Genomic DNA, 24,594 nt, shown 5'->3' with positions numbered 1-24,594 from the left:
ATTAATGTTCTCATTATTGAATTTCATAGGAGACATAAAAGCATTATTGCCTTTTTATGTTGCTCTGTCTGTGAGAGACTGAGAGGGTGAGAAATTACAAGACTTCCAACAAATTTCCCTCCACAACAATCATCTGGTTTGTCTATTGCAATGTGAGACACTCAATTTTTTAATTATGTGTGTTCATCATTATCTCCCGAGTAGTACTGGGGACTCGTGCACTTCTTGCTGTGTGACAATTTACCTCAGGATTGTGCCGAAGGCAAGAGGGTCGATACAGCATCAATTCCATTTGATCTCATGTATTGAAAGAAGAACAGAAACCACCACCTGGTTCTATGTCTCCAATGATTCCAAAAGAGTTGCTGCTTTGTGGCATACAGGCCTCAGAACCACAAAGCAATGTGAGTTTGTACCAACAAAGTCCTGCAGTGAGGCTTCTCCCACTTGGAAATGTATGATCACCCCAGAGGATGTCCATGTGATGTCACAGTGGCCTTTGAGGTGATCATTTCCTAGTTGGAGAGGTGACGGATCATGATTCCTTTGCGGATCCATGATTCCTATTTTAATGTATTTAGATTGATCTCTGATTACTTTTATCTGACAATAAACACCTGCAGTCCAGGTACTATTTATGCTAATAGAGTTGGATCGCACCCATTGATTATATTATTTAGCTATACAAGGCCTAAGGGAACTAAGAAAAGCACACATTGGTAATCAAGAGCTTTCCCCAGAGGCCTTTACAAATGGACCTCAGGAACATGTTCCTATTTCTTTGTGATATGTGGGACAAACCCCATTTCCCAAGGGTGGAATGCCTAGAAAGTGTAAGGCAGCAGTTCTTTCAGAAGCAGCCCCTTCCTTCATAGTCACAATTGAGGGGTGGGTGGAGTAAGGGAGCTGCAACAGGGTGGAGAAGCAAGGCATGGATGCATTGTGCTTGAGACATCACAGGAATGTTCAGCCAAAAGGCTTAAATGGTGCCTGGGAGGCAGCGAGGGCCTTTATTGAGCTGTTGGGCAAGAGGCAGAGTGGAAAAAGTCCTTGGCACCAATTGATGCATTCCTAAGGTGGTCTGAGGAGGGTGGGCAGTGAATGGTGCCTGCTAAAGGGACAACCTGCCTTCCCCCCATTTGCAGCAGCACCCAGCCTCCCTTCCTCTCTCTTCAGTGTGCTTCAAATTTGCCACTAGGGGACCATGTTGGATTTTTTCCCAATCCGCATTTTGGATTACAGATTGGTTCCCCCCCCCCACTTCACTCTGAATAGCAAGACAGAGTGCTACATGATCTACTGTGTTGTTTAAATAGGTTAATCTTCTGCATCTGGGTGCTTTAGGTGTGGGAAAAGACAAAAAGTGGTTTAGCCTGGTGACGCCCTTTAGGCACTTTTCAAGTGATGGGTCAGCCCCAAGGCTCAGTTCCCGGACTCTTGTTCAGGGGGTGGGGTAAGGGCCTCCTTTGAGGCTGACATCTCGCATCTACCTGGGGTTCTGCAGTCCCAGGGGGTGATGAGATAAGGCCTTCTTTCTCACCTGCAAGCGTGGGTCGGCCAATGGCTCTTGTTATCCAGTTAAGTTAGTTCCCGCCCCATAGTCATCCCCATCTGCTGATTTAAATTTAAGGTCTAAATAAAAGTCACCTGGTTCACTCCCTGCTTGTGTGTTTTCCTATTGTGGTGCAAAAACCGGCCACTAGTCCCAGGGTTGAACAGCTGAGCTTGGCAGCTGGAGGTCACAGGGCTAAATCTGCCACTCATATTTTAACCAGCTCTTCTTCCATTGAAACTTTGTGACAAGATAAGCATGTGATAACCTATCCTTTTCCCCATAGTGCTCCTTGTTAACCTAGTCTCAAGCAGGGCAATTCATTAAAGCAGCTGCAGTAGCTCCATTAGTGCTAGATATCTGCCCTCTTGAGATAAACTAGAGCCGCATTTTGAGGCTACGGATTAGGGCTGAGGTTCTCAGTGTGATGCCCATAGATACCACAGCACCCTCAGACACCTCCTGGTGCCCACAAAAAAAGCATTCCCTACCCACATTTATTTTACACACACACACACACACACACACACACACACACACACACACACACAATTTGGCCTCTGGGGGGTTGTTTAGTTGTGAAAGGCTTGCTTTTGGAGATCAAGATTTAAAAAGGTTGGCGATCCCTGGGTTAGGGCAACATTTGCTTGGAAAAACACTATAAGTGGAAATATTATTCCATATAATTTATTTTGACAGTTTATATACTGCTTAATTACAGTAGTCTCTAAGTGGTGCACAGCAAGCTCAACAAATATAATAGAGATAAAATAAAAGTATATAATAACTTAAAATACCTGCAGAAATGCATATTTCGCATGTTCCTTTTTTTACTGCACTTATTTCCAGTTGTATTAGTTGAAAGCCTTCATTCTCCTGGTTCATTTAAAACTATTACAGTTTTGCATGATTGGCTTTCTGGAAGCAGCCCAAAAAATAATTGTGCACCTAAAATGTATTAAATGTGATTATATGCCAACCATTGGAAAGGGGAGGAAGGGAGTGTGCACTTCTACAGCAGTGCCCAAATCATGTTAAAGATCACATTACAGGGTGAGAACAAAGAGAAAAGCAGGTAAGAGTTTTCTCCACCCCATTTTAATGTATTTAGATTGATCTCTGATTACTTTTATCTGACAATAAACACCTGCAGTCCAGATACTATTTATGTTCATGGAGTTGGATTGCACCCATTGATTATATTATTTAACCTGGTATAAAATGTCTGATTTGCATTAGATAAAGAATCCATGATCCATTTTTTTGAGAACTTTGCACTGAAAAATATATTCAAAGCATCTAAGACAGGCTTCCTCAAACTTGGCCCTCCAGCTGTTTTGGGACTACAACTCCCATGATCCCTAGCTAACAGGACCAGTGGCCAGGGATGATGGGAACTGTAGTCTCAAAACATCTGGAGGACCGAGTTTGAGCAAGCCTAATCTAAGATATCAAGAAAAACTGGTTGAACTTGAAAGTATTATTATAAGCCTCGGATCAAAAATATGCACAATAAATTAAGATAATTATATTCAGCAAGTAAGTCTACAACTTTATGTTAAAAATAGGCATCTGAAATAGAAAAAAAACTATGGAAGAGAGGTATGAACAAATTAACTAAGACATAAATAGAGCAGATGTTAATTGTGCTATTAATTAATTAATTAATTGTGCTGCTGTTTCAGTGGCTGAATAATCTGATTACATTTTTTTGTAACTAGCAGCTATATATTTCACTAATTATTTCATTTTATTACTAATTTATTGCAAGGATTTGACAGAGCTTCAAACCTACTGTACTTTAAAGAAAAACCATCTTCGAAATCTTAAGTATTTGGATGTGCATGTGCATGTTTAACTGATTTATTTCACTACAGAACTTCAAGGGTAAATCCAACTAATATTTAGTGTGCATTTTATGAAAGAGTTTGCCATGAGGCCCACATCACTGTTGGGATCAGGCCTGGGTTAGCAAGCTCTGATGGAGATTGAAGAAACAGAGAGGAGGGATCTGTCCTGACTCAATCACTTTGGAATGGGGAATAGGGATGTCAGCACTCCCCTCTTACATTCCTTAAAAAATAGGAAGTGTCAGCGGAGACTGGAGAGGGTTTGTATCAGGTGAGGGGGAGGCTGAACTGGAGACGGCAGCAACTGAACAGGAGCAGTCTTGCCACCTAGAACGAGGTGCCAATTTTGCAAATTGGATTGGAGCAGAACACCCTGCGCCAAGGGAGGATGCACTTGCCATTCCAATATTTCTACAAGGCAGGAGTGTCTCAGAAGTGAGTGCACCATGCCTTGTCTTTTAAAGCTTGGCAGGAGGGGTGGGAACTCATTGGAACATCTTCATCACTTCCTTCCAGTTCTGCCCTGCTCCTGAACTATGCATCATGAGCCAGGAGACTGCTACATGCCTGCATGACTCTTTTCCTGAATAATGATCTTTTTCTTACTTCCAAGTAAGAGCTTTTGTCTGTATATTTTGGGTAAAAGGAAGTACAGACTTTCCCCAGTCAAATGGTGAAGGAAGATGATCTGATTAAGCTTACACCCAGTCCTTTATGTCAGGCATGGCCAAACTTGGCCCTCCAGATGTTTTGGGACTACAATTCCCATCATCCCTGACCACTGGTCTTGTTAGCTGGGGATGGTGGGAGTTGTAGTCCCAAAACATGTGGAGGGCCAAGTTTGCCTGTTTTATGTGAATGGTTGGCTTCTTAGCTGAAATGAACGAGGACTAAGTACACATGTAGGAACTCCATGCGTATATTAGAACACATTCTTAACTCTGGACTGGGCTGGGTGTTTACATAAGAATTGCAGTTAAGGGGGGGAAGGGTTTTATCTAATGGTGCCCTTCTGCAAGTGAGAAAGAGTCTTCCCATTCACAGAAGAGTCTTTGGTTTTGTGGGGAAATCTATTAACAGAAAAGGAAGGGAGATGATTTTCCGTTTTCATTTTCACATCACATTCGAGACCACAAGCCACCTTCCACTCTAGAGCACATTTACATAGGGTGAATGGCAAATTAACAAAAACACCAACAACAGCCCAAAACACTCCCATCTTCTTTTGCTAGCATTGTCCTCTGAACAGAATGGCACCACTTGATTGACTACAAAACTACTACGAAGCAGATATTTGGGTTTTCCAGGTTTTTGCACAAAAGTGCATTTTACCATAGTGTTTGTTTCTTTTTTCCTCCTGCGCAATTTTTCTCCACTGAAGATTTATTCCTACAGCTTCAATTATATTCAGTGTTTGACTTCAGGATTATCTATTTGCCGAAGCCTGAATTATTCAAAGTAGTCAAACAGAGGAGGCAGATAACTTCTGGAGCATAATGATCAAAACATGTTACGTCTCTCTGACCCATTCTCTGTTATGTGGCCACAATGCATCAAAATTAAACTTTAAACAGGAATCACTGGCATGCATTATAAACTTAGCCTTTCTTAACTTATGCAACTCCTTGGCTTTACTTTTAAACTTGTGGGAATGGTTGGAAGAAAGTGGTACTACAACCATAGCAACACAAGACAAGCTCAAAATAAATTCTTGAACCTTAAAGTAGTGCAGGGGACACCAGCATTATTTTTTTACCAAGAAGGAACCTCGGAAGCACTAAAACATTTGGAGGAAAGTCATAGGCATTTGTTTTCCAGGTTCAGCTTCAAACAAGTTATCTGACCTATATGAATTTTTCACACCGGTTATGTTGAGCAAGCCAACATGTGCTTCAATTGCCCTTGCTGTGCAAAGTGAAAACATCAGTGGCAGATATCAAGACCTGCACTGTGACTTTCTTGAAAAGCAGCAATGGAACAACTTCCCTGATGAAATCTACTGCTGCTCCTCCTTTCCCACCTGCTTTTAGGAAGCATGTGAAGCCTATCTGTATTGTAAGATGCTTCACTGTAGAGTTTTCATTCCCTGGTGGTCTTGTTTTAATACAGCCTGATTTTTCAATACACACGCACAAAAGTCCCCTGAAGCACAAACATATGAGCCAAACCAATTCTGCACAAATAACTGTTCAGAAGTCAGGTAGAGACATGCAGGATGCTGCATTCAGAATAAGTTAAAATTCTGATTTGGAAGTATGAAGCTCTTGAAACAGACCCTCAGTGGTATTTCAATGATATATCAGTGGAAGCAAAGATAATGGTGTACTAGAGGTTGGGTTGCCGATGGAAAATTCTAGGCCTAGTACACCATTTTATTTGTTTGTTTTTACATTTCTATACCACCCTTCATCCAAGGATCGCAGGGCAGTTTACAATATAAAAACAGAGAAATACATAGTTTAAAAGGCCATAGATTGTTGAATTAGCCCAAGGCCTGGAAGAAGTGGAATGTTTTTGCCTGGCATGAAGGTGCCAGGCAGTCCTTCTTTTCAGACACTGTTGGGAGAGTATACTGTTTGGCTATGTGGTAGAGATCTGAGATCACTGGAATAGATACAACTAAATCTCTCTGTTGATGCCTCTGGGTCAGATCCAGACAGAGGGCGTGCTTCAACTGAATCCTTGCACAAGCAGAATGACTTCAACTTTTGAAATAGGACTTTCTCCCCTCTCTTCCCCCATGCACTCCACACCTTCCCCACTGCTCCAGAGGGTGAAAGAAAATCCATAAAAAATAGGGGGGGACAGGGGGGGAGGAGTCCTGTTGCATAAGTGGAAGTTGGCCTGCGTACACAAGGATTTACCTAGCCTGTGTTGAATACAGTGCTCAGTCCACTTCAAAGAGACTCGCTGAAACCAATGGCATTTAGTCCTTCCCCTCTCTAGGATGGACTACATTTGGATCCTGTTAAGATAATATTGTTGTACATCTTTCTTTCAACCATATTGCAGAAGCCTCAGAAGCCTCATTCTTGATTTTTTCTATTCTCAATCTCTCTACTCAACTCATGTTCTCTTCTCTCCTCTTCACGCCTTTCCCATCTATGAAGGTGCAAATACAATCACTGTTTCCCAATAAAGCAGAAAATCACAATGGTAGCTGATTGTGTGTGTGTGTGTGTGTGTGTGTGTGTGTGTGTGTTGTGGGGGAAGGTATAAAATTGAAAATGACCTCAAATGAAGCAGTTTTATCTTGACTAGCCAGTTTCAAACTAAAGCTGAAACTTGTGTCTCAGGAGCAACCAACAATAGGTATCATTTCGCTTTCAATTAGCTTGAGGGCCTCAGCAATGTGGGAAGCAATATTGAGTAAAAGCTGAATTCTCAAGATTAAATCTTTCACTTGTAAAGATAGCCTACAACAGCACAGCCACAATGGTGCTTTAATCTCTTTTAATCAATCTTTCAAACATGTGAAACAGAATTAATCCTGCACAGCTCTTTTTTGATCAGATTGTTTGCTTAAGACCATTAGCTTTGTAATTTGTTATGATATGCTTCTTTTCCCATAAAAGTGATTATATTTAGCTCAACAAATAGATTGTACAATGAATTACCAGCCAGGCAAAAAGGAGATTGCATGGTAGGAAACACTTCAAGTTCAGGTCATTTATTGTTTTGTTCTGTTTTAAAAACACATTGCAAGAGTTGCAGTTCTGAACACAAACTGACTCAATCTTGCTGGATTTATAAGTATCTGAACTTCTTTTTTGTGCAGCTGGTGGCTATGTCACCATGTATATCAACAATTTGGTAAATTTTGATATACACAAGGTTTATATGAGACAGTCAACTTTTACTTTTTTAGTGTTGTTATGACAATGAAAACTATCAACAAGTACTTGAATATTCACAAAACATGAATCAGGACATTTGTTAAATGTGAGCCATTTTCTCATGTCTCCTGATATCTGAGTCTTCATGCTAATATGTACTGCTTCTGTGGAAAAATCTGAAAATGGTCACAGTAAAGACAAGCTAGTATAATGATTACTAGTAGGGATGGCTTTTAAGAGCCCTTCTCTAAGAGGTGTTCAAAAATCCACACTGAAGAAATTATACTTCGTTCTATTTCAGGTAATTGAGTGACTTCACTTTGTTAAACGGGGAGATTTAAGAGCCATCTCTGTGGTGACATCCAATTCTACTGCCAACCTAATGTCTCCATATCAACAGTTATCATTTTGGTACTAGATTAAAACTAATTAATTCACACAGGAAGATTCAGTTTTGTGAGTAGATTGCTATGTTGTTTTTAGCTGCTTTATCTGATGATGCATTTTAGTATTTATTGTTGTTTATTTTATTATTTAGTCAGGGCTTTTTTGTGTGTTTGTCCCCAGTATCCACCCTGGTATTTTTAGTTATGAAAGGTGGGTTATCAACATTTTAAATAATAAGTTATCAAGAGACTGTGGAGGCAAATGAGAAGTCTGAATTTAAAAGTAGTTTGGAAATTACCATGCCATTTCCCAATTTTTAACAAAATGGCTAAGCATATTTGCAAGTCAATCTGACAGGTGGGTCTCTCCATTTTGAAACATCACTGAAAATTCAAAGCTGATGGATTCAGTCAAGAAGAGGTAATACTATAAAGAGAGAATAGTATTAACATAACCGCTGAGCAACAAGATGTAAAATATGTCACATCCTGTAAGAGGAGGGATGACTTGGAAAAGTGGGATAGTATCTCCTATACAAGCCTAACATAAACATCACCTGTTACGGGACAGGTGTTTATGTGAGGTGGTACCCATGGGGTAAAGGTCAGTTTTAACCATGCAAGCAAGATCCTTCTTTTCTAGGTGAAAATATCAGAGGGTGTGGCCAGAAACAGTAACTTCACACAAATGTTTTCTACACAGATTTTGGTTTCTTAGTGACAATCACACCCATTAAAAGGAATGGAAAATGAATGACTTTTGTGAATCAAAATGTTACTCTTCTTCAGTTTAATAACTGTAGTTTTATTTAAATCCTCATTGCTTGTAATGTTGCTTTCTGGCAAGTAATATGCTTAGGACTGCAGCTGATGTTAAATGAAACTGTACGTGCGAATTTGTAAGTATAACTAATTACTAACTCCAGGTCTATAAACAAGTGACTTTCCCTTGTTTTCTTTCCACTTTAATCACAAAAGTTGATTTTAGGCAAAGATTTATCAGGTAGGAACAAAATCAATAAACATTCCATTTTAGAAAAATTGCTTTTTGATAAATATCCTTGTGGACATATAGAAAAAGTGACAACACTAAAGCTCTACTTTTCTCATAAAACAGAAATCTAATAAAGATGCCCACAAAGAAACACCCAGCAGTCTGAATAGTGTGCTTTTTCTGAGAGCTGGGAAACGAGTCAGATTTCTGAGTGTTGAATCATGAAGATCTAGTATACTAATATAACAAAAAGTATATAATTGATTGCAATCAATGCAGGAAATCATTAAGGGAGCTCTCTCATATAACTATTATTTGTATCCTGCACTTCACCGCCAAGCCCAATTCTCTAGTTGGTCCTTGTCAGGATCGGAGCAGCAGAGCCTTATGCTACTTGGGCTAGTATTGGAATTATGTATGGATACAGCACTCCCAAGTGGGTGGGCTGAATTCAACTAAATAGTTAAAACGATTGGGAGCCAGAGCAATGAGTCCTGATAGCACAATGAGGCTTTCTTCCGTCTCCTGCCCCCCGTTGGCTCTGTGCAGTTGGGAAAACACCCAGAACAGTGCATGAGGGGAGGGGAGGCGAAGCGAAGAGAGAAGAGGTTGTTCCATCCAGCAGCACAAATGCTAGCACTGACCAAGGGCAACTCCTTAGTGTTACTTTAAATCCCACCCATAATTTTTGACTTGGATGGAAAGTTGCATTGAAAAAATTGGGGAAGTGCAACTTTCAATGGCTGCCTTTTTTCTCTTCTTGGATTATTTTGCAAAGTGTGCATTAGGTCAGTTTGCCTTTAAATGTGAACTGGGTCTTCTTCTTTTTACCATTCCTACAAGTGGGTTACCCAAATCACTTGAATTAAGTCCAATTGGCCATGGTTATTTTGGATCAGCAACAGACCACTCGTGTAAATGCAGGTTATCTTATGAGGAAGACAGTATTTGTTCTCTAGGATTTTGTGCCATGTTACAATTCAGATTCATATAAGCACCACCTTAGATGAATGGAAATGAAGTTATCATTCTGTGTCGTTCTTCCATTTTAAAATAGCCCCTCTGGAATAAATTTACTTTTGTTAAATCAAAGTTTATCCTTTATTTTGTGTTTCAGTGGAGACAGATTTATTTAAGAATTTAGATTCTGTTTAAGTCACCATAATATTGAATTGAATATTAAAAGGTATACCATAAAGAGAAGCACCCAACTCCCCCACCCCCAAGTTTTTAAATTACAAAATTTGAAAAGCTTCATCTATCAGAACGTGACATGGCATGATCATTCCTCCTGTGGTGTGAATGCTGCACAAAAGGCTATGCATCTTCTCCAATAGCCTTAATCTATGTGCTCAAGTTCATGCTATAGCAAATTGATGCCCAAGCATCCAACTGCTCACCCCTTAAATGATCAAAGCCCTTGCAACAGAGGCTCATGTTTATTGCAATTATTCAATCTGAACGTAGCAGAGAAATCGGGTGCTCCCCACGCTCTAGCAGAGCATCCTTTTCTGCTGGGAACTTGTACTGTAAGTCTAAATCTCAGGTGAGAAATTGACTCTCTCTCTCTCCCTCCCTCTCTCTCTCTGTGTGTGTGTGTGAGAGAGAGTGTGAGTGAGTGAGTGAGAGAGAAAGAGACTTTTGTCAAGAAAGCCCTCACATGTACCATCAGTTTCCAACTGGAATTCTCGGGCTCATAGTCCTAAGTAGGAAAAGACAGTCTGCCAAGCCCTGGAGAACACTTTCTACCTTGGATAGCACCACTAGTTCAGTAGGTGGTATTCAACAAAGTGCTTCTGCTAACAGAAGGACTTTTGGCTGGGCAATGGAACTCCCCGTCCCTCACCTCTCCCTGTGTGCCCCACGAATCTGTTTTGGGGGTTCTCAGAACCCTCTGGAGCAGATTTGGGGAGGACGCAGGGCCACATGGAAGGAGCTCCATTGTGGAAGCAGAAATCCTTGCACTCCAATAAAAATTTCACTGGACACTGCCCAGTGTTTGCAACACCATTATTATTTGAAGTTGCTATTTAAACAATGTCAAAGAACCCAAGACAATTAAAGGCGTAACGGGGAGGGGAATTTAAAATGGGTTTAAAGAAACCCACATAGTAGACGTCTTAAATAATAATAATAAAATGTCTGGTCTAAAACAAAAGGGTTAACCGTGTTGGCAAGGCAGCAGTCCAGGAGGGACATATAACCGTATATGTCATGGTAACTAACTTCAAAAGAAATACAGCAGCAATCATGGGGCTATTAAACAGATTTCAACTGAGACCAATATTTCTGAGTGGCAAGGACTGTGATTCCAAGCTGGAAGGGACTTGGCTCTTGGCTGTTTATCCCCCAAATGTACAGTGTCTAAATAAAACATTTTCACTACCATGACTTCTTTTAGATTTTTTTTTGGGGGGGGGCATGGAATAGATTTCTACTGACAGTTCCCTATGTAATTCTTACCTTGAAACTGGGCATTAAATCCTTTCCGCCTGTGATTACTGTCGGAAGTGAAATGGAGCCGTAACCAGTTTTTGCTGCTGATAACAGGAGAGGGAAGATTCATGCCAGTCAACCTAGGGAGGGGAAAAAAAATGTGGCATTGAAAAGTGAAGCAAAAATTCATTAGGCTCATTACTGTGTGCATGTGAAGATAATGCATACGTAGTATTAATAAAGATATACAATTAAATACAGCAGTCTGGACATATTATACTTAATCTCTATCATAATGGACTATGCTGACACTGCTTTTCTTTTTTATGAAAGGTTTTACACAGAAGCCACATATACATTTCATGCCATACAGAAGTAGAGTTGATGTATGGGCAATTTGAGCTTTCCAATACCTCTCAAAACAACAGGTTTTTACCTGTTGTTTACATATAATTACATATACATTTTCAAACATTTTTACTGTAGTAGTAAAGCAATCAGAGTGATTACATCAAGCTGACTGTACGTAAGTCATTCAACCACCCTCACCCCCATCAGTAAGCACATCGTGTTATGCAACAGTTATCTTTATGGGTCAAACATTCATATGGAGAATGCCTAGGAAAACAGGTCAAACTTGAAAATTAAGGGATACTGAGTGACTTCTTTTCCAAGAGGAACACAGCCCTGCTGTTATTGTTGAGAGTCCAACACAATAGTCTTTGTACCTCAATTCAATATATCCCCAGAGTATGTGTGCAGATAGTCCTTGCACCAGCATGCTCACTTCCTGAAGCATCATCTCTCTTCATTATAATGAAGCACCAATCACACCTCAGTCGGTAGAGCATGAGACCCTTAATCTCAGGGTTGTGAGTTTCAGCCCCACGTTGGGCAAACCATTCCTGCATTTGCAGAGGGTTTGATTAGATGACGCTTCTAGTCCCTTCCAACTCTGCAATTTTATAATTCTATGATTCTAACAACTGTAGCAGTCCTTTGCCCCGGTACACACACAGTATAAATGTGATTGGTGAAATGGGTGTGTCCAGTGATGGGGGGGAGCTGAACCTATACAGTTGGAGAAACAAAGTTTAAATTTAAATTAAAAACTTTGGGTTGGATCCAGAGCAGCTGTCTCCATATAATAAGCCACCTTCATCAAAAGAAGCTGCTGATAAAATGCATTATCCAACATACAATGTTACCATCAAATATTATATGGTCACAGCTGTGGTGCTTTGTAAAGGGTGAGATAGCTGAATCACATTCCACAATTACATAGAGAAATTGAGGGGGGGGGGAAGCATAAATTCTACAGCTTAGAAAATTGTTCTAAATAGGGTGGTTAAGTCCAGCCTGTTAATAAGAACATTGTTCCACTTGTTGGCACCAATTTTTCTGCTTACCTTGAGGAGAAAATAGCTCACATTCCCTGTACTTGATGCCACAGTTAAAGCAAATGATGGCAAGATCCCCAGAGCACCATCTACCCACATCTTGTGAGATCGGTTTTGAGTTGCAAACCTGAGAATGTGGACAAGACATTTGCAGTGATCTGGCTGATTCTTGCCCATCTTGACTTGTGCGATCTAGTCAAGGAGGGCTTGACAGAGTGGTTCCAGGAAATAACTAACAATTCTCTGCAAGAGGGGTGGAGCTGACCACTTCAATGGAAGTAGCAACCTCCTGGACCCAAAGGTATTAGATAACTACTACTCAGTTGGTAGCTGGGCAGCTGCACCGAGATGTAGCTGAACATCTAAATCTTTTTCAATCCCGTTTCTGGCTGCTTCAGCCCAGAAGTTGCCTCTGTCCTCCTGAATATGGGCCTTTATTGTCATAGCCCCGTCCAAGTCCCTTTGAGAGCAGAATCCACATACAAAGTCAGACAGTCCAGAGGTCAGAGGGTCCAGGTGATCACAGAGCCAAGGATCTAGTCCAGAGGTCAGGAAGTCCAGATGGTCACAGAGCTAAGGATTCAGATGGAGAGCAGGAAGCAGCAGTGCAGGGCCAGGAACTACAGGCATTTTTTTCTAGCATCTGACTGCTGCTTAGGAAAGACTAAGCCAGCTGGTACTCATCAGTGCCTTCTCCTTTGTGAAGGCTGATCAGTTTCAGGTGGAGTCACTCTGCCTTTACCCACTTCAGGCTGCTGTTAAGCAGGCAAAGATGATTCCTGGCCCATGACATTTATCACGAGAAGTGGAATGCCACCTTGATGGTTGTCTATGGTCTCTTGGTGGCTTTTGATATTGTGGACAATGGTATACCCTTCTGGAGAGACTGGGGGTAATATGTGACAATGGTTCCACTCCTGTCTCCAGATTTGCTACCATTGTTTGGCACAGTGGCAATTGTGTTGTGGGGTTCAACAGGGTTCTGTCTTGTCTCCCGTCCAATTTGATACCTTTAGGATGGGGGGAGTTACCTGGGGATTAGGAGCAATGTTCCATCAGTATGCTGATGACACCCACATCTATCTCTCCATTCCCTCTGAACCAGGAGAGACAGATGTGCTGGGGCCAGTGTTGAGATGTTTGGGGGTTCAGGTGTATTAAGTGAGTTGGCAAACCTGTAGCAAATTGTCTCTGACTACAAAAAACCAGAAATAAAATATTAAACCACCACCAAAGCTAAAAGGTATGAAAGGTCACACCATCCCCATAAGCTTAAGACGGCTTTGCATTACTTCCTTCAAGAGCAGACTGCCCTCCATTTTTTGTCTTCCTATCTGACCAAGAAGCCTACTCATCAGGTGTTGGGAAAAATTAGCCAACCAGCCCACCCACCACCTCACTCCAGTTTTTATCCTCCTTTAAGAGACAGCCTCTGCCTTCTTTCGCTACCTGTAACCCATATAAGCCATCAGGAAAAGCCTGGAGGTTTGCAGCCCCTTATCAGCTGCAGCTGCAGGTTACTTACTCATGAGCAAGCAGCCAACCTAGCATCTTTTTTGTCACACTTGTCCCTACTGAGCCTTGCTTTTGATTACAAGCTAATGCTAACAGTGTGCCTTGCAACCATGGCTTACTTCCTTTCAATTAAAAGCATGTCCTTGAGGGAGTAAATAAGATTAACACACCTCCCTCTTTGTCGAATACGGCTCGGTCCATCAAACATTCACCCTGCAAGCAAAAACACTGATCTGACTTGACTCTGTGCTGTGGAAGCTAATTCACCTTTCGGTGTCTCTGTTTCTCTTCATCTCCTGCTGGTATAAAATGTACAAATTTCCTTCCTTCTTTCTTAACCTAGGGTACTTTTGCTTACTATGTACTTGGCACTGTGGTTAATATAATGAAGTCATGACCTCCTTTGGGACTTACTGAAACCAATTCAGAAATACATAAACCCAGACACGATTAAATAATGTAATAAATCATCTACATGGACTGTTTGCATGGCAAAGCCTAAGATAAAACAGGATTTTCAAAGGAAAATCCTTAACAGTGCTGTGCTTGGAAGATGGAACCCTATTGTCATAATGTCCTCCATTTTGTGTCCACATTGGCCACAATGACTGCATCTATGATGTCTCCACCCCAGCCCACACTTCTTATACATTATGCTTTATTATTTTGTGTTTACAGTATATTACAAAATTATGTTTAGTGGGCCCAAAGGCATTTCTGGCCACACATAACAATATGTTCAAACTGTCAGAACTTTCTGTGTGCCCTGATCCCTTTTATGGCTGCTTTCCCAGGACCAGGGAATTATTCTGCAGATGTTTTCCTCTATTTTCCTTTAATGATATGCCCAATACGAAATCTATCTGTAAAGGGCAGACAGAAATAACACAGGTCAGAGGAAAACGCATAAAAATAACGCAGGAGAGTATTATGCAGTATTTCACAGACTCATAGGATTTATTTATGTAATTTATATTCCACCTGTGAAAGGAGTAGACAAGGTGGAAAATACAAAAAAAAATCAAAACAAATTAACTACACTGTACAGCATAAACCCAAGACCTTACTTCTCTCAAGTCTATGTAACGTATTATATTAACATAAACTAGGCTGAATTGACTAAAGGAAAGGAAAGAAGCACAAGAAAGTAAGTTAGTCAGTTAGATCTACACCTTCCTGTTCCTTCCAAAGCAGCCCAGGGCAGCAGCAGGTTCCCTCTAGATCTCAGGAGGAACCACCAACTTTGTGGAAGAAAAGGTCCAGGTGACGAGGGACTGCTCCTGGCCTGGGAGTTTCACTACTCCATTTCCCAGCAATCTGCCTTATACTGAGTCGGACCATTGATCCACCAAGCTCAGTATTGTCTACACTGACTGATATGAGCACACCAGGCTTTGGGACAAGGGTCAGTCCCATCCCTGTCTGAAGATGCTGGAGATTTAACCTTAGACCTTCTGCATGCAAAGCCACTGAGCTACCTCCTCCTCCCTGGAAAAGACAGGCACTGGGTGCCAGGACATCTCTTATCCCTGGAGAAGGAAGCAACAAGTGCCCTTCAACTCCTATGTTTAGTCTCATCCTTTTTCTACTTCCATTCCCTTGCTTACTCCAATCTGGGGTGATGCTCCCAGCTGTTCCTCCATGTATTTGACTGGAACAGTGTCACTCTCCAGAGAGGCTCAGCTGGTGCTCTCTCTCTCTTTTCTTTTTGGCATCAAGCGCAGACCTTTGAGATCTCTTTTAAATTAATTTTTAATTCCCCCCCCCCGCCCCGCTCTGCTGTGTCGTTTTAAAGTTATCTGATTTTACTCTAACTTCGTTTCTGATGTCTGTTGCTCTGAAAGCCCTTGACTGAGGAGCAAGCACATACAAATACATAAATATATACATAAAAAAGAGGTGTGGGGCACACTGAAGAAGCAAACAGCTTGGTGCATGTGCCTATTGGGTTTTGCTCATGCGTTTCCTTTATAGTTGTGTCTCACTAGAACACACGTTGGATATTAAGAACTCACAGGAGTTTTAGAAACAGTGCAGAAGATAGAATGGTTATTATCTGTTGTTCCAGGACTGTTGGTAGCATTCTCTCCATGAGTCAGCAATAAATATCCCTATTTTTAAGTTACTGAGGAAATATATGACCTGTCTGTTCATAGATTGGAGGGGTTTAATACTTCTCCATTTTTTATTTTTTATTTTACTCCCTTCACATATAAAACTGGTACACCAGGAAGAACTTTCACCTAGAATATCTTTCTCCAATATGCTTGGTCTGTAGCTGGAAATTTAGTTTCATTTTAAATAACAGTAAGGGAGTACTTGGGACGCGGGTGGCGCTGTGGGTTAAACCTCAGCGCCTAGGACTTGCCGATCGCATGGTTGGCGGTTTGAATCCCCGCGGCGAGGTGCGCTCCCGTTGCTCGGTCCCAGCGCCTGCCAACCTAGCAGTTTGAAAGCCCCCCCGGGTGCAAGTAGATAAATAGGGACCGCTTACTAGCAGGAAGGTAAACGGCGTTTCCGTGTGCTGCGTGAGCAGCTTCGTCACGCTGGCCACGTGACCCGGAAGTGTCTTCGGACAGCGCTGGCTCCTGGCCTATAGAGTGAGATGAGCGCACAACCCTAGAGTCTGTCAAGACTGGCCCGTACTGGCAGGGGTACCTTTACCTTTACTAAGGGAGTACTTAAACACTGACTCTCATCCTCCCCCCACCCCCACCTCATAATTTAATTGACAGTCCATTTACAGTGGTTTAGCAATATTGAGGGCTTGAGAAGGTCGTGCTGAAATTCACAGACACGTTTGATATTAACTGTTCTACGGGTTGTGTATCTAGGGGGCAGGGAGAACTGCTCGAGGAACACTGGGGCAGATGTGTTGCTATATGTAGAACCAAGTTGCATGTCAAATATTTTGTGATGGGTTGTAGTGAATTCCTGCAATTTTATTTTTCTGATGTCCTGATGATGTGGTGGTAGGGTTTTAAAAACTTTTGCCCCTTTCATCTCCTAGCATCCTGGACTTTCTCTGTTGGACTGGAATGTGTGACATTTGCCTCTGGTCATTGCCATGACTTCTAAAAGCAGCAGACCACATTTATGCACAAACCCTATGCCAAGATTGAAAACCAGAGGTTTCTTCTGAAGTTAATAATTAGTATATTTCCATCAGCCAGTGAAGGACTTAAGTAATAAATTAAACTTCAACCTGCAAATAGATACATGTATATGAATTATTCAAACATGTATACATTAGACAGAAACTTCAAGGAGTAAAATTGTGTTCCTTATTAAATCTATGTCATTCCCTCTTTCAGAGGAAGTGAAGAGTCTGTCTTTGAAGCTCTCATTAGACTGTCAAAGGGATAAATCTGCAGTTATCTTATTAAAATCTGCCAACTTAGCCAGATTTGCCACTCAAACAACTGATTTATTAAAATACCTTATAAATTGCCAACTTATTTAAATGGAATTTTCCATAAATACATATATGCCATTTGACAAAAATGAAAAAGCACTCCCCTTCCCCTTACTTACATGGACATGATTGGAAATTGGGATGAATTTACTGAACATATAAACAAAGGAATTTTATATCTGTATGGCATCAAATGGAATTTAAGCGAACTAACAGCATTCTGGGCCCCCATTATCACATGCCTGATTGGTGTCTGTGCCTGCATAGTAATGGCTATATCTGATGAAGTTCTGTAAACATATGGGTCGATTTTTCTTTGGGATATTGCTGTTAATGGGGGTGCCATATCTCAGTGTTAAGAGTACATGCTTTGTATGGAAACGTTCCTATGTTAACACCATGGCATCTCCAGGTAGGAGCCCCTTGCCTGAAACCCTGGAAAGACACTGCAAACCAGTGTAGATAATGCTGAGCTAAATAAGGGAAACGAGTGGCGCTGTGGGTTAAACCACAGAGCCTAGAACTTGCCAATCAGAAGGTCGGCGGTTCAAATCCCCGCAACGGGATGAGCTCACGTTGCTCAGTCCCTGCTCCTGCCAACCTATCAGTTCGAAATCACATCAAAGTGCAAGTAGATAAATAGGTACCACTCCGGCGGGAAGGTAAACAGTGTTTCCGTGTGCTGCTCTTGTTCGCCAGAAGAGGCTTAGTCATGCTGGCCACATGACCCAGAAGCTGTACACTGGCTCCCTCAGCCAATAAAGCGAGATGAGCCCCGGAACCCCAGAGTCGGCCACGACTGGACCTAATGGTCAGGGGTCCCTTTACCTTTACCTTTAAATAAGCCAATGGCCTGCTATAGCATGAGGCAGTGTCCAATGGAAGAATCTAGGTTGCAAGTGTGGAGCTCTACCAGGTGAACTAGGCCCCGAGTTTTAAGTCAAGACAGATTTTGCTATTATGTCAAATTTCCATTTCACTAAAATAAAAATTCTCAGTTATATTACTGCAACACTTCCTCATCCCTTTTGCTTAATATATTAATGAAAAATTCCAAAGTATTAAACAGGCATGAAGCCACTCAATATATTGAAGTCATGATGGTCAAGCCTAATATGCTGGCAACTGTCATTATCACCCAACAAGACTGAGCAGGAATGTATACAAAGCTGAGAAGTGGACAGGACAACATCTTATATAACAATTAGTGGAAGAAGGATTTTTGTTATTATATGAAGAATGAATGGTACTCAAATATCTAAAAGTCTGGATGTGAAGGTTACTGTTAAAAAGAAGAGCAAAAGCAAGAGTCAGGATGGGGGATTTATTTGGTTTGCTTTTTTGCAATAGACCAACCCAAGCTGACACCCAAGATTTACTGTGGATCAGAACACAACTCCCAGCTGGATTACACACTCCTCTAAATTTTGCAATGCATAAAGGTAGCACAAAATATGTATTTTGTATTGAATATTCACATAACATGCATTGTATTATGGATGAAAGCATTGAAGACTGTATTTTATGTGTTTAAATGTGTGTTTTACAAGTGCATACAAAATGTATATACCATATTTTTCCGTGTATAACACGCCCCCATGTATAAGACGACCCCTATTTTTGGGGACTACAAATTAAGGAAAGAGTTGTGAAACTTTTTTGGGGGGATTGCCCAGAGTTGTTGAGCATTTTTTTTGGGGGGGGGGATTGCTCAGAGTTGTTGAGCTTTTAATGAAGCCACCAATCGTCTGCCCGTTCACCAACAGCAGCCATAAATTGTGCGCCCATTTGCCCTAGCAGCCCTTGCCTCAGACACCAATCACCCGCCCAATCACTGTGAAAAAACTCCTGCTTGCAGCTGATACCAATCGCCCGTCCCCCCTCTGCACTATCCATGTACAAGACAACCACTGATTTTTAACATTATTTCTTAATTTAAAAAACCCTTGTCTTATACACAGAAAAATACGGTAATTTAAATTTGGACTTTCCACGAAAAATTCAAAATAATCTGCACAAAATAGGACAAAATGGAACCATGCTGAAGTGTTCACAAGACTAATGCGGGATGGAATTAGTTGGTCATCCTATCACTAAACGAGACTTCTGTTGCTGGCTTTTGAACGGAATGCCACAATCCAGTTTTCAGTTGAGGTGCATGGGACCATAAAATATCTTCCATTTGGGACTCTGCCTCATCATTAAGCATCTATTCTGAATCAGAGAAACATAAGGTTTCTGTACACATAGTACATGTACAGTAATACCTCCGCAATCGTCCGCCTTGCCTAGTGTCCATTCCAGCAAACATCCATGGCAAACCCGGAATTACCGGAACAGGTTACTTCCACGTTTGCCGCTCATGTATGCGCAGAAGCACTAAATTGCACTTTGCGCATGCGCAGAAGCGCAAACCGCTCCGTGCGCGTGTGCAGACGCGGCGCTTTGCCCTGCATCCTTTTCGGCTAGCGGCTGGGGCTCCGGAATGGATCCCAGCCGCAAAACAAGGTACGACTGTATCTCTCAGATAACCCAAAAGAAGTTATGTACAAAAAATCATAACTCTTAACTGATTCTGGCATAGTGGCATGCTAAATATTCACGGTCGAACAATACTTTAAGAATAGAGTTAATATCCAAGTTACACAATATAAAGACAATACTTGCAATATCCAAGTTAAAACTGCTTCCTCAAAAGTTAATTACTTCTCTGCAGCTGACATTTGGATACAATAGGACATTACATGTCTAGAGCTTTGTTGATGTATGGCTTCTCTTGGCCAATTCGGGTGGAACTTTAAGCTTGAGGACATAACAGATCAATTAAATGTTTATTGTTTAGAGGAATTATATTAGTCTCCAGGTTCTTAAGTTGCATGTGGCTTGTCTTGGCTCTGCATGGAGTTCTTCCTTTGGGGAAGGATGTGTGTGTCAATTCTTACAAATCAAAGTAAGGGGAGGAGTGCCCCCAGTCAGGGAGGAAAATCAGTGAAGAGCACAGACAGCTAAATCTTCATTTGTTCTACTAGAAAGCAAGTGTAAGTGAGGGAATATATATTCAAGCCACCACACCCCAAAAAAACTTTTCTACTCAAAGATCTTGCTGATAACAATAACGTTTTAACAAAGTAAAAGATATTGAAGGCATTATTATTATTATTATTATTATTATTATTATTATTATTACGTTCAGTAATTCATATCCTAGCTGACACACGTCTCAGCTGGTAGTGTTCCACCTGCTGTACATCAACAGAATCCCTGTTCTCACTCAATGACCCACCCCAAATCTGTGTACAGTGGTACCTCGGGTTACATACGCTTCAGGTTACATACACTACAGGTTACAGATTCCGGCAACCCAGAAATATTACCTTGGGTTAAGAACTTTGCTTCAGAATGAGAACAGAAATTGTGCAGCGGCAGCGCGAGGCCCCATTAGCTAAAGTGGTGCTTCAGGTGAAGAACAGCTTCAGGTTAAGAATGGAACTCCAGAAGGAATTAAGTACATAACCAGAGGTACCACTGTATTCAGTCAGGTGATGACTGGACAGGGCACCTGCATAGCAAGTGGGCAGAAGATGACATCACAAATGTCACCTTAGTGTTTATCACAGCTCACCTGCTGCTGCACCAAAAAACCTTGTTGGACAGAGTTGGGACACTTTAACATTATCTATCTCATCCAACATCACTCATCGTATTTCCATCAAACAGATCACCAAATCCTGGAATAGCAGGATGGCTAGCAACTTCATGTTTAGCAGCACTAGCTCCTTGACAGTCAGTGGGCTGTTGACAGGATACCCAGGGTATTTCTGGCTGAGAGCAGAAAAGGGAAAGAGCCAACTATCGTATCCCATCTTTTTTCTTTTTCTTTTTTTGGTCACATTGGTATGCAGCCCTTTGCACACACATATATTCTTTACATGCACAGAATTAGACATACATCATTATGCCAGCTTAATCCCCTGTACACCAATAATATGCCCCAATATGTTCATTGTGATAAAATTTCCTGTGTCTGGATCTACTATCCTACTTTATTTTAAATATTTCTTAATCACTCTTCATCAAAGATTCAAGGGTATGAAACAAAAGCATGAATCAAACTAATTCACACAACATATAGCTGGGCCAAAATTTCAAAAACCATCAAACATCTAGATACCTTGGAAAATGCTACCCAAAAGCTTCTAATGTCAGAGTCAGATATATGTTCTTGGGGAGAGCATTTCAAATTAAGGGTACCACTATAAAAAGTCCCTTCTGCAAACGCATTACATGCTTATACTAATGAAGGTACTAGGAGCATCTTCTCTTCTGTATCTCCTATTAGTTATTTCATTTATGAATGCAAATTTATATTCTTATATATGAAACAAGATTGGAGTAAAATCTTGCAGCAATATTAGGAAAGTATCAACATCCTCAAAACCATACACAATTGGCTGTTGCCATTAGGTTGTAAGCACCACCTTAATCAATTGTGATGATTATGTCATACTTTTTAGATATTTGTTCTATTTTTGAGATTGCCTTGAGTGCCATTAAAAAGCTTTTCCTCCTGATGAGTCTGCAAAGATCAACCGTTTTTAGCAAGGTATCAAATAATGAATACAAAGCTGGAGCAAAAGATTTCAGTACTTGCAATATACAATGCAGTAGTATATCAACTGCAATGTAATTCACCCGTAAGAAAAAAATGTTAGTACCTTCAAGTCAATCATTGGCTTGGAAAGTTTACTATTTTATTCAAGTTTCTGATATAAAAAAGCCTAAGAAGCATGTTAAATTAGTGACACAACTCATAAATTACATAGTATTATGGGGACTTGAAAATATAAAAGTTTTAGTAACCATGTGGAGAATAAATGTCAGTTCAAAAATAGGTGCACTGCTGTCACAGTGATTATATTTAAAATTCTCATTTGCCAGCAGAATATGCAGTGGTATTTGACATAACCTTATATGTTCCATTCAGTACATTATTGATGTCTCCCATAATCCACCCAAGTTTGACTCAACATATTTCAACTGAGCTTCTACAGACACAAAACTTTGTGACTTACTTGCAGTTCACCAGTGTTGCAGCACTCTATATTCTCTACAAGTACTGAAGGGGAAAACGTTATACACACTATAAAATGACATCAACCACCAATACCTTATTTAGGTAACCTTAATATCTGACACTGGTTTCTGTAAAGCTACCTATAGACTAGGTGGGTGTATAGAATGTAATTAATAATTATCTTACCAAAACTCAGAACTGGGAGAAATTCATAATGGCAAAGTCAAGTTTGCTCCACGCTCTGCACCCTGGAGGCCATTCTGAACCAGGATCCATCAATGTCCAAGCTGCTCTCACAGCCAGTATTCAATGGCATTGGGACTCATCCAGACCCAATCCAGACACCAGCCTGAAGCTGACAGTAGTAGGCCTTAGGATCTCAAATTTCAACGGCGCCCAATGTGATGCCAAAATTTGGCTCCCCTCCACTTCTTCCACTCCATTGTAAATCACAGTTGTGGTGACCCCAGTGGTGGGCCTGAGGCTCTGCACCCTGTGCGACGGAACTGGGCTCGCTCCCCTAAATCTGCAATTCTGGGCATGCCTACACAGAAGTACATCCTACCGGGTTCAGTGAGACTTGCTCCCAGTTATGCATACAAAAGACTGCGGCCTTAAAAAAAGTTTTCACATCAGTTTAGAGAAGACTGCTGAAGTTTCACCTTTTTCATCAATTGATATATCGTCTGTCAAAAAATGTCTAGGGAAAAACCAATCTTAAATCTGAAGGGAAAATCCACACAATAGCACAAAGAACAAGGGAGCAGATTACATGAGGCCATTTTCCAGGATACCATACTTCAGATAATAGATTCTGGGCCTCACTGTTTTGTTGGTTCTTAACACAGCAGTAGTCACGACAGCAACTTTGGGCACAGACTTCTCTTTCCTGGGTGTGCTTTAATCTCATCCTAGCATTCTATTTCTTTCACAGGCAACCTACATTCATTCTTCAAGCTAATGCCCATGAAGTAAAGCTCACAACTTTAATGGTTTTACTGTAAAGAAGGTGGGGGAAAACCCCAGCTCTATTACCAGCAGTTGGGGGGAAGAGGGATAGAGCTAGAGATGCATTAATTCAGGGTGGGCAACATGCGGCCCTCCAGATTTTTTGGGGTGCTAGTGCCCTAGTATCATTATGTATTTAATAAATTAAACAGATAATGTTGCTGTTTGTGGTGGTGCCACCAGTAGAGGTCATTTGGCACAATCACTTTCCTGTTGATAGCAAATCCTATAATACTACTATGCACTGACCAACTTCAGGCCTCTCCAAGAATACTGAGTTTCTGGTGTCTGGAGATGTTTCAGCAATGGAACAGGAGCTTCAATAGAGATACTGGTAACTTAGGAGAGCAAAGGTTGAGAAAGCAGTTGATTTAATTAATTAGTATATTAAAGCAATGAATTTACCGTATATATTTATGGAAGTCCTCAGCTCAAACCTTCCCTTTTTAATATGTCACTGATCCTTGCCTGGGGACATAAACGTCTTCTTCAACATGTGATCAATGGCATATTCCACCCTCCACTACGTCACTTCTCAGAGTCAAGAGAGATTAATTTGAGCCAGCTGTTCAATTAATCACCCTGAGTGTGGCAATAAGTATGGCCAGCTGTAATTTTCCTCCCGCATGCTGTTCTCTCCTGCCCCGTCTATGCTGCCTGGTTTGCACCATGCTTGTTAAAGCATTGTTGTAACCAGTGATATACATATTTTTTTTAGAAAAAGAGGTGCTGGGACTCCCCATGAACACCTCCCTCATTCTCTTAGAATGCCAATGGCGGCCACCTGAGAACTGCCGGAACTGAATTCCAGGAAGTTCCGGCTGAAAAAAAGCCCTGGCCTTAACAGAAGGCTGAGGGGAAGAATGTATGTTTGTTCTATTTTCATTGTTACAGCTTTTCACTGTTACGAACCATCCCAGAGTGGGACACATACCAATTTGAAATTGCAATGATTAAAATATATCATTCACAGACTGGACAAACAGTAAAGTGGTCAATCACAGCAGACTTCAGCATTAATCCCAAGCAAATGCCTGAGCCAACAAGTGTGTTTTCGGATGCCACTGAAAATTCATGAAACTCAGCACCAACCCATATCTCAGAGGGGAGAGATGTGACTAATACCAC

General features: G+C 41.1%; 1 protein-coding gene across 3 annotated transcripts in view; it reads right to left on the bottom strand.

Moving 5' to 3' along the window:
* CSMD1 (CUB and Sushi multiple domains 1) overlaps positions 1 to 24,594 on the bottom strand; it is a 963,313-nt gene that overhangs the window by 340,001 nt on the left and 598,718 nt on the right. For 2 of the 3 annotated variants that reach the window (XM_083495378.1, XM_083495379.1), the window contains exon 6: positions 11,082 to 11,194. In XM_083495378.1, coding sequence (XP_083351504.1) covers positions 11,082 to 11,194 — 113 coding nt within the window. Of the gene's footprint in view, positions 1 to 244; positions 349 to 11,081; positions 11,195 to 24,594 lie in introns of those variants that run through there. The other variant, XM_083495380.1, reaches the window with a different exon arrangement.

The sequence above is a fragment of the Podarcis liolepis genome, assembly GCF_965112155.1.
Source record: "Podarcis liolepis genome assembly, chromosome: 3".
In the NCBI taxonomy this organism is placed as follows: domain Eukaryota; kingdom Metazoa; phylum Chordata; class Lepidosauria; order Squamata; family Lacertidae; genus Podarcis; species Podarcis liolepis.
The sequence above is the reverse complement of the archived record's forward strand: the minus strand, read 5'-3'. Positions and strand labels throughout refer to the sequence as shown.